This window comes from Protopterus annectens, chromosome 3.part0 (assembly GCF_019279795.1).
Source record: "Protopterus annectens isolate FY-2018-M chromosome 3.part0, PAN1.0, whole genome shotgun sequence".
NCBI classification, from domain to species: Eukaryota; Metazoa; Chordata; order Ceratodontiformes; family Protopteridae; genus Protopterus; species Protopterus annectens.
The window spans coordinates 186658748-186671565 of NC_056731.1; the positions used below are offsets into that span (position 1 = coordinate 186658748).

A 12818-nucleotide genomic window follows, 5' to 3' on the forward strand; every position below is an offset into this window, starting at 1 on the left:
AAATAATGGATATGAGAATGTCATCCATGACTGACGAAACAAAGTCAATATTCACAAGACATGGAATACTGGAAAAGATGACATTAGATAATGGTATGCAGTTTGCGAGGCAAGAGTTCAGAAATTCTTACAAAGTGAGGGAATTTAAACATGTTATAATATGTCCAAGGTATCCACAGAATGACTGGCAAGTTGTACACAGGACTAAAATTGTAAAGAAATGTGATATGCCAAGTCAAGTGAAATGTTACTTGGCATTGCTAGAGTACCTGAATACTCCACTGCAAGCCACAGAAATGTCTCCTCCACAGGTACTGATGGGAAGATGACCTACACTGAAGATCCCAATGCACTTTTCTATGCTAAATCAAGAAAGCAGAATGTAGATGAAAATACAGATACAGATACATCTGCAGCAACTGTATGAATGATGTAACAAAAACGTATCTTTACTGAAGGAAGAAAACAACTGTGAAAGGGATGGTGGATCACAACTTAGACCAAAATTCAAAGATCCCAACAACAGTGGTAGCTCATCACAAACGTGTCTGATCTTATATGGTTCAGAGAGATGATATGGAGTTATACAAACTCAACCAAGGACACCAGCTGAGAAATTCGGGAGATGTGCTCATGCCTGACAGACAGGCAGACAACTGGATCCAATATGGAGCTATACAGCACATCAGGACTGCATAGTGTATTACATAAAAGCAACATTAACTTTTTTAAGTACTATATAGTGGTAATTTTATGAATCTCTGCATAAAAGTACATACAGTAGAGTACAAAAGGGACACCTTAATTCTAATAAAAGGGTAACTGTCACATAGATGGTACGTAAGGCAGAGACTTAAATGTAATAGCAGATATGAGTCATGCAAGTTGATGAGGGTTCAGCACTTATCAGTAAGGAATAAATGAAGAAACAGGTTTGTCTCTGTCTTGTGTTTCCCACAGCTTTAATACTTCAGCTGTATGTATTAAACATTAATGCCTATATTCGTACAGATCCTACAGTAATAGTAACCCAAAGGCAGACCACATTATCAGTGTCATTGTTTTATTAGTTATCACAACATTACAGAGGTAATGTAGCTCAAAGACAGATGGTATGTCAGGGGGCTAAAAAAGCTCTCTACTATTCTGCAAATTAAACGACTATACAGTGGATCAAAACTAGCAGCATATCAGCATCCACCTGAAGAGATATTCTGACAAGACTAGCAACATTCTGTACATGTTTTCTTACTCTGCTATAACAAATAAATAAAATTCGAACCAAAATGAGAACATCTACATACCTGTAAGAGCCATCTGCTCTGTTGGATGAAATTTAACAGAATTCACTGTAAACAGAAAATGACAATTTCAGTAATTATAACATTGTTTATTATTTATTAATATGTGTGTGCGTGTGTAGATATATATATATATATATATATATATATATATATATATATATATATATATATATATATGCATACATACATATACACGTGTGTGTACACACACACATGCATTCTCTCTCTAGTTATATATAAATATATATATAAAATAAATAACCACACAGAATCAGATGCATATGGCCCCTTAAAATCATCCGGAACTCCCTAGCAAGTTACATCTGCCAATGAAATTATATTCTAAATTTTTGTTCATTATATGTTACAAAATGGTCAGAAAGAACACAAATTAATAAAACAGTGGCAGTTCTCAGAAAACAGTGAACTATCATTAAAAAAATAGCAGTTTAAATACTCCTTGTTTCGTGCTCCAGCAACTGAATCAATACAAAGTTTTACTACATTTTCCTCATTAACAATAAAGACCCACTAGATCAAAGAACTAACTTGGTCAATCGTTCTTGCACTGTTGACAAGTCATCCAAGTTACCTGTGTACTTTGTTTTACTATTTTTTTTTTTGATGTTCTTGTTGTTGTTAATCAGATATTTCCAAAGGTGCAGAACCAATTAACAGTATACATTCAAGGAAATAAGCTCCAAAACAAACACATATTAATAAGACAAAACAAGGACATTAAAATAAGCCAGTAAATGAAAATTGACAAAATGCATACAAAATGTTCAAAGTGTTATATCTTATTGTAAAGGCAGTAAAAGTAATGGTCTAGTAGAGAAATGACTAAAATGAATAACAAGGCCACCTGAAACAAAACTGGCAGTTTTGATTTAAAATGATCATAAAATAAAACCTTAACAGCAGAAAGAGTTCAACTGTGTTAAGTAAACTTACCATAACAGTAGATGTTTGAATGACCACTGCTGCAGTAGCCTTTGCTATATGGTTTAAATTCTGTTGTGTATACAACAGCTGGCCAGTTTCCAAAGCTTCAGGGCAGACTCCACGTACCCAAACCGTTAGTTCGTGCTGAGCGGACTCAAAATCAGGGATGAAAGCAAGTCCTTCACAGCCTTCATTACAACAGAAGAAGGAAGGCTAAAGAATTGGGAAGTAAAATGCTAATAAAATAATTGCAAATGCCCATATCCTGGCATAAAAAACATACAAAATTAAGGGGACAGATGGAGAGAGCAAATACTGCAGCAGTAATCATTTGAACAACTACTGCTACGTAAGTTAATTTTCACAACTCTGCAATGTTCTTCATTTGGATCACCGCTGCCTATGCTATACAGGCAAATTACCATAGTTTCACATTACTGAGAGGAGGAATGATGAGGGTCCAGGAAACCTTGGAGAATGGGCCTAGCAAAGTCTGTCCTAGACCTGGAGAAGTAATCTAGTTTATAGTCCTTTGCAAAAAAGTAAGGACAAAGGACCAAGTTGCTGCTTCCAAAATACTTCTAGAATCCAACCCTTTTCAAAAAGCAATAGACAAAGCCAAAAAAATGGTAGAATGAGCCTCACCTCTGCCTGGAATAGTTTTGCTGTGGCAAGTGTAACAAAAGGTAATAGCATGACACAACCACTTTGAAACAGTCTATTTTGACAGACGATGTCTTTTTCCCCCTTACCTTCACAAGAAATGAACAGCTAACCAGAAGCACTTAGTCAAGATAATACAAAGTACACTTTCTCCCTAATTTTTATGTTCAGAAAAGAATTTGGGGAGAGGGATAGCATGGCTTAAGGTATATTCAGACACCACTTTAGGCATAAATGAAGGATTAGTACTTAACGAAACCCCATCTTTGTCAAAAATTAGATAAGTTGGACCCACCAAGAGAGCTTGCAACTCTTCTTGCAGAGGTCAGAGCAATTATTAAACATGTTTTCTAAGTCAAGTACCTCAGGTCAGCCTGCTCAGCTAGTTCAAATGAAGCAGGCATTAGTCTCTCTAACACAAAATTAAGATCCCAAGTGGGATCCACCTGTTTTCTAGGAGGCTTTGTACGTAACACCCCTTTCAAAAACATTTTCACATGAGACTGCATTGAAAGAGGGGGTCGATCTATGGGCATTCTTCCTAAAATGGCCTACAAATGAACCTTGGCTAAGGAGTAATATAGATCACGGGATAGTAACTCAAACAATTAATTAGAACCAGAGAAATACTAACCCTAAATGGGTGCTGGATCCTTTCTTGGCACCAAGTAGAAAACTATTTCAGTTTACTAAGATATGATTTTCTTGCAGCAGGCTTTCTTGCTTCCATTAATACCTGCTGCATGTCCTCACAAAAAAAGGTGTCTAACAGGTATCCAAATTCCGTCATCCAAGCAGTCAACCACAGTTGTTGGGGGTCAGAATGTTTCCAACACCCCTGGCCTGCTGTGAATAAAATAGTCTATGATGAAGCTTGTGGTAATTGTTCCTGGCCATTTCCAAAAGAAGGGAGAACCACCCTAGCCTGGGTAAGAATGAAGTCACCACGATGATCTTTGGGCTTCTCACTCTTCATGATGACACTGGATATTAGCAGAATGGGAGGAAAAGCATACAGGAACATTCCTGCCCAATGAAAAGAACATGCATCGGTCTCCCAGGTCCTTTTGCATGAAGTTCTGCTACAGAATTTTGCCAAATGATTCTTGTGAGAGGAGGTAAATAGATCTATTTGGATGTTCCACACAGTTGGATCAATTCTTGGAAGACCCTCTGATTCAGTTTCCATTTGTTAGAGTCTGTCCTTCTCCTGCTCAGCTGGTCTGTTACGCATTTTGCTCTGATGATATGCAAGCTGTACATGGAGTGAGACTGTGCTGAAAAGCTATATAAACTAAAGCAGTTCACGACAGTCGCCCAAAACAGGACAGATATCCAAACACGTTAAAAGTGAACAATTTTATTAAGCTCCAGAAATGACAACTTCTTCAGATTAAAATCATTTTTAAAAATGGGGATTTAAATTCCCCTCTTTCCTGTCACATGATTAGAATCAACAACATCAATGGTTATTCACATGGCGCTTAGCAAATAAACCCCACCCCTCCTTTCATTTATAACAAAGTACTACAATGTTATAAAAACCAATAATAAAAAATGTAGAACTTTCTTAATATTCAAATAAAAACATTTACAGTAAATAAATACTTCATGGCCCGAATGACACGTTTAAATATATAAACCAAGAACAAACTGTTCACTAGAACTACCATCACTGTAATTATTTTATATTTAAAGTGAAATGGCTACCAACCCTCTACGAGACATATATTATAAACATACATACTTAAAATAAATAATGCATAAATATATATATATATATATATATATATATATATATATATATCTGTAAAACATGGATAGGCTAAAAACTAACTACCTGTTTAAACTTCTTAATTTTAAAATACACATAATGGAGCTTAATTCATTTATTCCTGGGTAGTGGGCAGGCTTCCACCCTAAATTGCCAGAAGAGTTCACTTCTCTCCAACAGAAGTGAATCTGGTCCCCCCCTCCTATCATTCCTGACTTGGTCTATTGCCCGAAATGTAAACTGGTGCTGGGGGTACTCTATAATATGTCTTGCAAGTGCATTCTCTACCTTATGTCTCCCTATGGCATACACATGTTCATATACCCGTTCACGGAGTCTTCTATCGGTCTTCCCTATATAGAAGACCGGACAGTGTACGCACCTTGCTATGTATACCACTTGCCTAATCTGGCAATCAAATTTGCCCCTTATTTTATATTTCCTCCCCTTAACCTCAAATGTTTGGTCAATGTCCATATATTTGCAATATCTGCACATATTGCATTTGAACATACCCATTGCATTCACTAACTTGTTTGGTTTCTTTTCCAGGATTTACTTCAAATTATTTCCCCATTTGAAAACAATCCTCAGTTTCTCCTGGAATTTGCCCCTCAATGTGCCATCATTCATCAATATATTCCAATTTTTTTGGATTATAGAAACTACACCTTTAGCATCTATACTAAATGTCATTATAAAATTATATTATTATTAAATTATATGTCCTGCCTAACAAGCCGTGATTCTATAGTCTGTTCATTATATTGATTTAGAATGGGTAAATATAATCCTTTCTCCCTTTTAAATTGGACTTCATCAAAAATGATTTTAATCTGAAGAAGTTGTTTTTTAAAACAACGAAAAGCGTTTCTGGAGCTTAATAAAATTGTTTACTTTTAATGTGTTTGGATATCTATCCTGTTTTGGGCGACTGTCGTGAACTGCTTTAGTTTTCGTGGTTTGTTGAAGTATTTCTACATTTTACAAGTTTGTTCTTTGTGTCGGATGGATGCTGTAGCAGTTTCGAGTCCATCGCCCATGTTAACACAGACGGACATGGGTAATCTGTCAGCACTGATCGAAATGTTAACGCAAAAAGTGGATAGTTTATCCCAAAGACTAAACAGAGTGACCGAGTCACAACAAATTGTGAAAAACCCTGCCTTCCGGGTGGTACAAGCTCTGTTCCATCTGTTAATAGGAACAGTATGAACAGCCCAAGTCAGTCCATAGTAGGAACCGACATGGATACAACAGTTTAATCGGACCAAGGTCGGTGCATCAATGGATCCCACAGGGTGACAAATGCTTCACTATCGAGTGATAAATCAGTTGATACTAACACCTGTACAGAGCAACAACAGGACTACCAGTTTGATCCTCCAGAACCTATAGGAGTTCCAAATTTCACTTCATGGATAGGGAGACCATTCCATTTCACTCAATCACCAATGAACCATATGCAGGAACAACCGGCAGAAGACAGAGTTGATTTCACAACAAAACTATTTATTTTTATTTATTTTACATTTTATTTTACATTTGTTGACCGGGCTAGTCCAGCTGGATATATGTCCATTTTCAGTAGAGGCCCGGGGAGAAAAGCTCCACACATAACATTAGCAATACAGATAGACAAATTGTTAATAAAGACTTACACATAAAATATACATTTAAATCAACTTGTAGTCAAAATCAGCATACATTAAAGGAACTCAACAATTTAAACTCATACACAATGTTCTGTCGACTTCAAAGCAAGGTTACCTAAAGCAAAAGGTAATGCAGTAAGGCATCAGCCAAGCAGATTACAGTAATAGCTCGAAGGGAAGTGGAAGGAGTATGAAGGAAAGAAAAGATAAGGCACAAGGCCAGAGTCATAAGAAAGAGAGGAGAAGAAAAAAGACAGTCAAGATGAGGTGGGAGAGATAGTAGATGTAGGTCAGAGCATAAGAGGACAGCTGGGAAGGGAAGCAGGGTAGACGTTTGATTTGAGTCAGAATGATGGGTAAAAGGTAAGGAGAGAGTAAGGAGAGGGAAGTTAGCCTGGAGTATTACAAGAACAGAGCCAGTGGTTTTGGAAATGTAGTTTGATTTGTTGTTTGAAGAGGGGTAGGGATGAGATTAGTGTTAACTCTGTAGGTAGCAAATTCCATACTCTGCCTACAGTATTGGTGAAAAGAGAGTCACCAGCTAAGTTGTGGGCCTTTATGGGTTTGGTCATCAGTTTACAGGAGGAACGAAGAGGTGAGATTGTTATAATGGAGTAGAAGTTGTGAAAGTATAGGGGTGTTGCTAGGTTGGTACAGTAATTTGTGGGCAATTGTAAGTTGTGAGATATTAATATAGTTTTGTAGTTCCAGCCAGCCTAATTGTTTAAAATTGAGGCAGTGATGTGTTCTAAAAGGGTTACCAGTGGCGAAGCGGGCAATGTTATTATAGCAAGTTGCTAGTTTGTTTAGGTTAGTTTTTTTAAGGTTGGTGAAGATCGGAGAGGCATAGAAAAGAGTAGATATAAGATGGGAGTGAGCAATAGTAGCCCTAGTTGATGGGGTAAGAAATGGTTTTATACGGTATAAAGATCCAATTTTTCTGTTAACAGTTTTGATGGTGTTGTTGATGTGTTGGTCAAAAGAGAGATTGTTATCAATGGTAACACCAAGTAGTTTTGTTGTGGAGTCAGGAGAGATGATAGTTTTGTTATTTGAATAGATAGAGAAGTTAAGTGGAGAGAATGCAGTGGTGGGGGTGAAGAGGAGAAGTTTGGTTTTTTTGGCATTGAGAAGTAGATACCGTCTAGTAAACCATGTTTCTACAGTGTTGAATGTAGTTTGAGTTAGAGTGGTTAGATCAGAAGAGGTGGATGCTGAACAAATAATAGTCGAGTCGTCTGCATATTGAATGCAGGTAGCTTGAGGAATTACAGAGTGGAGATCATTAATGTAGAGGGAGAACAGGAGAGGGCCAAGGATAGAGCCTTGAGGGACACCTATTGCAATGGGAAGTAAGGAGGAGATATGGTTTTCCCAAAGAACGGCTTGTTGTCTGTTACTGAGGTATGATGTAAACCAGTTGATGGCAAGGCTGTCAAATGAGAGGGAGTTGAGAATGCTAATTAGAGAAGAGTGGTTGACCATGTCAAAAGCTTTAGAGAGGTCAATGAATAGGGCAGAAGAGTAGGTTCTTGTTGCGATTGCTGTTAATGGTGTCTGCAAAGGAAAGGAGGGCAGTGGTAGTACTATGGTGGGGTCTAAAGCCATGCTGACAGTGAGCTAAAATATTGTGAATAGATAGGTACTGTACCAGTTGCTGATGTATACATTTCTCCATAATTTTGCTAATGGAGAGAGAAGAGCAATAGGTCTAAAGTTGGAATAATCAATAGAGTTACCACCTTTATGTAGTGGGATAATATGAGAAATTTTCCAGATAGGAGGGATGGTTCCTTCTTGGATGGTTCTATTTATGAGTATAGAAATTGGGTACGCAATTACTTTGGCTGCTTTTGTAAGAATAGGGAGGAGCTTGTCAGCAGAGGGAGTACATGGTTTGAGTTTGAGAAGTAGTTTGAAGATGGTAGAGGTAGAGATGGGTTGTAAAGAGAAGCTACAGTTAGAGTTTAAGTGATTGTTAGGAGGATAAAAGTTATTAGTATTTAATTGTCTGGCGAGAGATTGAATAGTATCAGAGAAGAATGAGTTAAAAGTATTTGCAGTTTGAAGAGGGGTGTCTGGGTTGGCATTTAGTGGGGAGGGAGTTTTAGCAGTACCAGGAGAAAGGAGTCTATTTATAGAAGACCAGAATTGTTTGGGTTTATTTAGGTTAGTTTCTTGTAGGTTGCAGTAGAACTTTCTTTTATCAGTGAGGATGGCTTTTTTGGTAAGATTTCTAAGTTGGCGAAAGTGATGAAAATCAGAGCTGATTCTATGGGATCGCCATTTGTTCCAGAGCTTATTTTTGGAGAATATTAGTTTTCTAGTTTCATTTGAGAGCCAAGGGGCTGTATTAGATTTCATTCTAATAGTGCGTTCGGGAGCATGATTGTCTAGAATAGAAAGGAAAGTAGAATTAAAGAATAATACTGCTTCATTAAGTGGAAGAGTCGTTAAAGGGTTCCAGTTGCAAGTTCTGAGTTCGTTCTGAAAAAGGTCGGTTTTAAAGTGTTTAGTGGAACTACACCTGCTTGACCAGAAGTTGGTGAAATTAAGAAAGATACAGCTTGAGATAGCGTACTTTCATGAATGTTCATGATTGAAAGTTATACCGAAAGGTCTTACATCATGGCAATATCTGACAGGACTTGCTGAAGGGTCCCAATTTCACTGTGACCTTATCAAGCTCTTTGATAAGCATGGGTTTGAACTCTTTTAGCTGATGGGTAAACATTACCAAGAGGCGGCGAATGGCTTGTTAAGGGAGACAAGTAAACTGGATAATGACATCAAAACAGATATAGATTTTCAAAGATACCAGATTGAATATGCGCGGATCTACAGCAGTACAGACCAGTATGTATCCAAAATAAATGCAACTAAATTAAGAAGTTGAACTGGGATATCAAGGATTATAATAATGGAGTAGCTTATCCTAAACCACCAGTATCACAAGGGAATTTTTTAGCAAGTCCGCACGAGATTGTGGGGGAAGAAAGGAGTGAGGAGGTGGTAGTAGATATGAGTAATGCTAATACCGGTAGTGGGGGCATTTTCCAATTTTCTTTCCTTCACTTCTGATAATTTTCCTTGTATTCTCTATTTTGATTTTTGTGGCACATGAGAAAAATCCAGTGGTATCTGAAATCTGTATGGCCTCAACATCAACATTCCATGACATTTCAGATTCCAATTTTGTGGTTTGTGAAAAAGAGATTTTGTGGTGGAGTTACCAGATTTCAAGTCTTCTGTTCTTCCTTCCTGCCCCAGTACAGTCACAGCACATGCCTCAGACTTTGTTTGGGGAACAGTGTCTATAGGGATAAAAGTGCAGGGTCTTTGAAACAAAAAAAGACAGCTCAGAATACATAAACATAAAAGAAATTTTAAATCTTTAAATGCTCTCAACTCTGTCAATCATTTGTAGTTCGCAAGACCTCTTCAGGTGTTTACAAATATCTTTGGAGCAGCAGACAAACCAAAGGATAATGCAGAGAACTAATAATGTGATCGAGACACAGACAACCTTAAGAAAAACCTGAAATCTGGATCAAAAATATGTGATGATGTGCATTTTTAAATCTAGGGTCACTAGAAAACTCAACTGAAGAATAAAGGCTAACAAGTTGAAGAGACTGCATTTTCAACTTGGGCATAATCACAAACAGGTTCAGAAAAGAAAGATCCATCCCATATTCTAGGAATACAGAAGCATTGTTTTAAATGTGTAGCAGCTGGAAATGAATGCCATCAGAAAAAGAACTGAAAGAACATCACTATACAATGCATGGTAAAAAGTGACTGCAATGCCGAACAGCAGTGACTGTAGCACTTTATGAAATGAATTATAAATGCAAAAAGAAGATCATATTTATTAATCTAGGTACCCTTGTAAACAGTATGATTTGTTATTAGTTTATGTTTGATGAATTTATTTATTAATATATATATATATATATATATATATATATATATATGTGTGTATATATAAAATGATATGCATATTTTTCAATGTTATAAATAACTACATTTATTTCTGAAAATTAATAAAAAATATTTAAGAAAAAAAAACAAAAGAAAGATCCAGAAGTGAACTCCAAGTATCTTCTTTCTTTGGCAACAGAAATATCCCCTGAATAAAACCCTACTCCCAATTAAGGAGTAGGGTCAGCTTCTATCACCCACTAAGCAAATATATGCTGAATGACAGGAAGGAAGAAAAACGTATGTTCTGGTCTGGCGAATAAAGAACCACCCCCTGAAAAGGTGGAGAGAGACTCCCACTGCCATCTGTAACCTTGATAGAGTACTCTCAGGACCCATCTGTTTGAAACTATATATTGCCAGAGAGAGAAATGAAGGTTCAAACTTTCCTGGGAGGATTAAAGGACTGCTAGAGTGGTGGTGGTGGTGGTGGTGGTGTGTGTGTGTGTGGGGGGGGGGGTCCTTCATACAGTCATTCAGACTTGTTAAACCTTTCTTTAGTATGAGTATTTCCTGCTTTCTTTTTGGAGCCTTTGTGCCACTGTTTCTTTAAACATTGGCTTGCCAGCTACTTGGTGGGACTGTTTTATTTTGCTTTTTAAAGAAAGTTGCAGGGGTAGCACTGCATCTCTTTGTCAAACCTGGAGAGGAGGGGTGGCAAATTTGAGAAATCCCTTGAATCATCTTTCCTCTCCAATCACACTTTTTAATGACCTGTGCAGCAGGAGGTAAAAAAACAATAGTTAACCACCAAAAAAACAGATAAAATAAAAATAACCAAAACAGGCTACTGGTCCAAGAAAAATGAGTTTAATAAAACTTAGCCCCTCGGCTTACAAAAGCCTTCCAAGAGTAAAAAGCATACAAAAAAGAAACAATTAAACAATCAATAATACAATTATTAAATTACATACTTCCAATTACATTCTTTATTGAGCCTAAATGGCTCCAAAGTACCATACTTTAAAATCAACAATGTTTCCTTTTTTAAAAGTTTTTCTTTTACACTCGTGCATTCCCCTAAACATACCTCTACTTTCTCCAAAATACAACCCTGTAGATCTTCAATATTAGAGTTATGAAAAGGAATGAAATGACCACCTAACAAACTACCCATTCTTTTATTTCTGATGTCTCTTAAATGTTCTTGAAAACGGACTTCAAAACTTCTATAAGTTTCCCCAATGTAAAACAGGTTACATGTACATCTTAGGGCATAAATTATTCCTTCTGTATTACAAGTAAAATTGCCCTTTGCAATAAATCTTAATTTATTAATATGAGGAAAAAAATTAACCACTTGCTTACAGATGGAACATCTATTACAAGGCATAGCACTTTTATTATTATATTCCTATCAATACTGCCATCTGGTGGAATAAAGTGGTTATGTACAGGCATATCAGATAAATCTCTAGGTCTTTAAAAAGAGATACTGATATGTCCAGGTAAAATCTGTCTCAGATCTTCATCTTTCAAAATCATAGGCCAAGGTTTCCATACTTTTTTCCACAATGTGTTGAGTGATTACACTGAAAGTAGTGACAAAATAAATTTCTCTTTTATTTTCATCAAAAGAAGTTCTGCCCTGAGTACTTATTTCCCTCTTATCAAACCCCCTGTACTCACAACCCCTATAGACGGAGGCAACCCACCTATCACCTGATTTCTGATGCGGTCTCATTTCCATAATATTTAATTTGGCCTCCATAACTTGATTAACATTATAGCCTCTCTTAATAAACATTTTTTCAGCCTCCAATATTTCCTTAATAAATACATTCTTCACACTGCACAAACTATTAATCCGCAAAAATTAATTGTACAGTAGTACAGACATCAAATGTGTGGGGTGGCACCTGCTGCCATACAGACATTAATTTCTTTGATCAAATTTTCTATGTAAACTAGTCTCCAAGCCATTTAGATCAATATACAAAAAGCTCACCCGGGGACAAATTTGGATCCCATCAAATTGTAGGCCCACATTATTAGATTGCAAATCATTTATAAATGCCTGCACATCCCCTTGCTGCCCTTCTCATAAAAAAATTAAATCATCTATAAATCGAATGCGTACTACTACCTGTGATTTATAGAACTTATGGGGGTAGATGAAATCCTCTTCAAACTTAGCCATCACTAAATTGGCATTCATGGAGGCAAAAGCTGCCCCCATGGCTGTCCCCTGCAGCTGATGGAAGATCTCCCCATTAAATGTGAAAAAATTATTAATGAGGCAAAAAAGAACTAAATCAATAAGGAAATGAGACATAGGAGAATCGCCCAAAAATGAAAGAAAGCTGCTACACCTACATTGTGCTTAATATTAGTGTACAAACTTTTTACGTCCATACAAAACCAGACTTTTGTGCTATTCCACGAAATATTCCTGATTTTATTTAAAAAGTCCTGACTATCCTTAATGTAAGATGAAATATCAAATACATTTTTTTTAAATATTCATCTAGAAAAATGCAAATATCTTTCAAG

General features: G+C 36.7%; 1 protein-coding gene across 1 annotated transcript in view; it reads right to left on the reverse strand.

Annotated features, from left to right (window-relative positions):
- The window catches only part of WDR37 (WD repeat domain 37), a 1467838-nt gene that overhangs the window by 434953 nt on the left and 1020067 nt on the right, over positions 1 to 12818 (reverse strand). The window contains exon 11 of the mRNA XM_044064684.1: positions 1305 to 1349. Within this exon, the coding sequence (XP_043920619.1) occupies positions 1305 to 1349 (45 nt within the window). The remainder of the gene's footprint in view (positions 1 to 1304; positions 1350 to 12818) is intronic.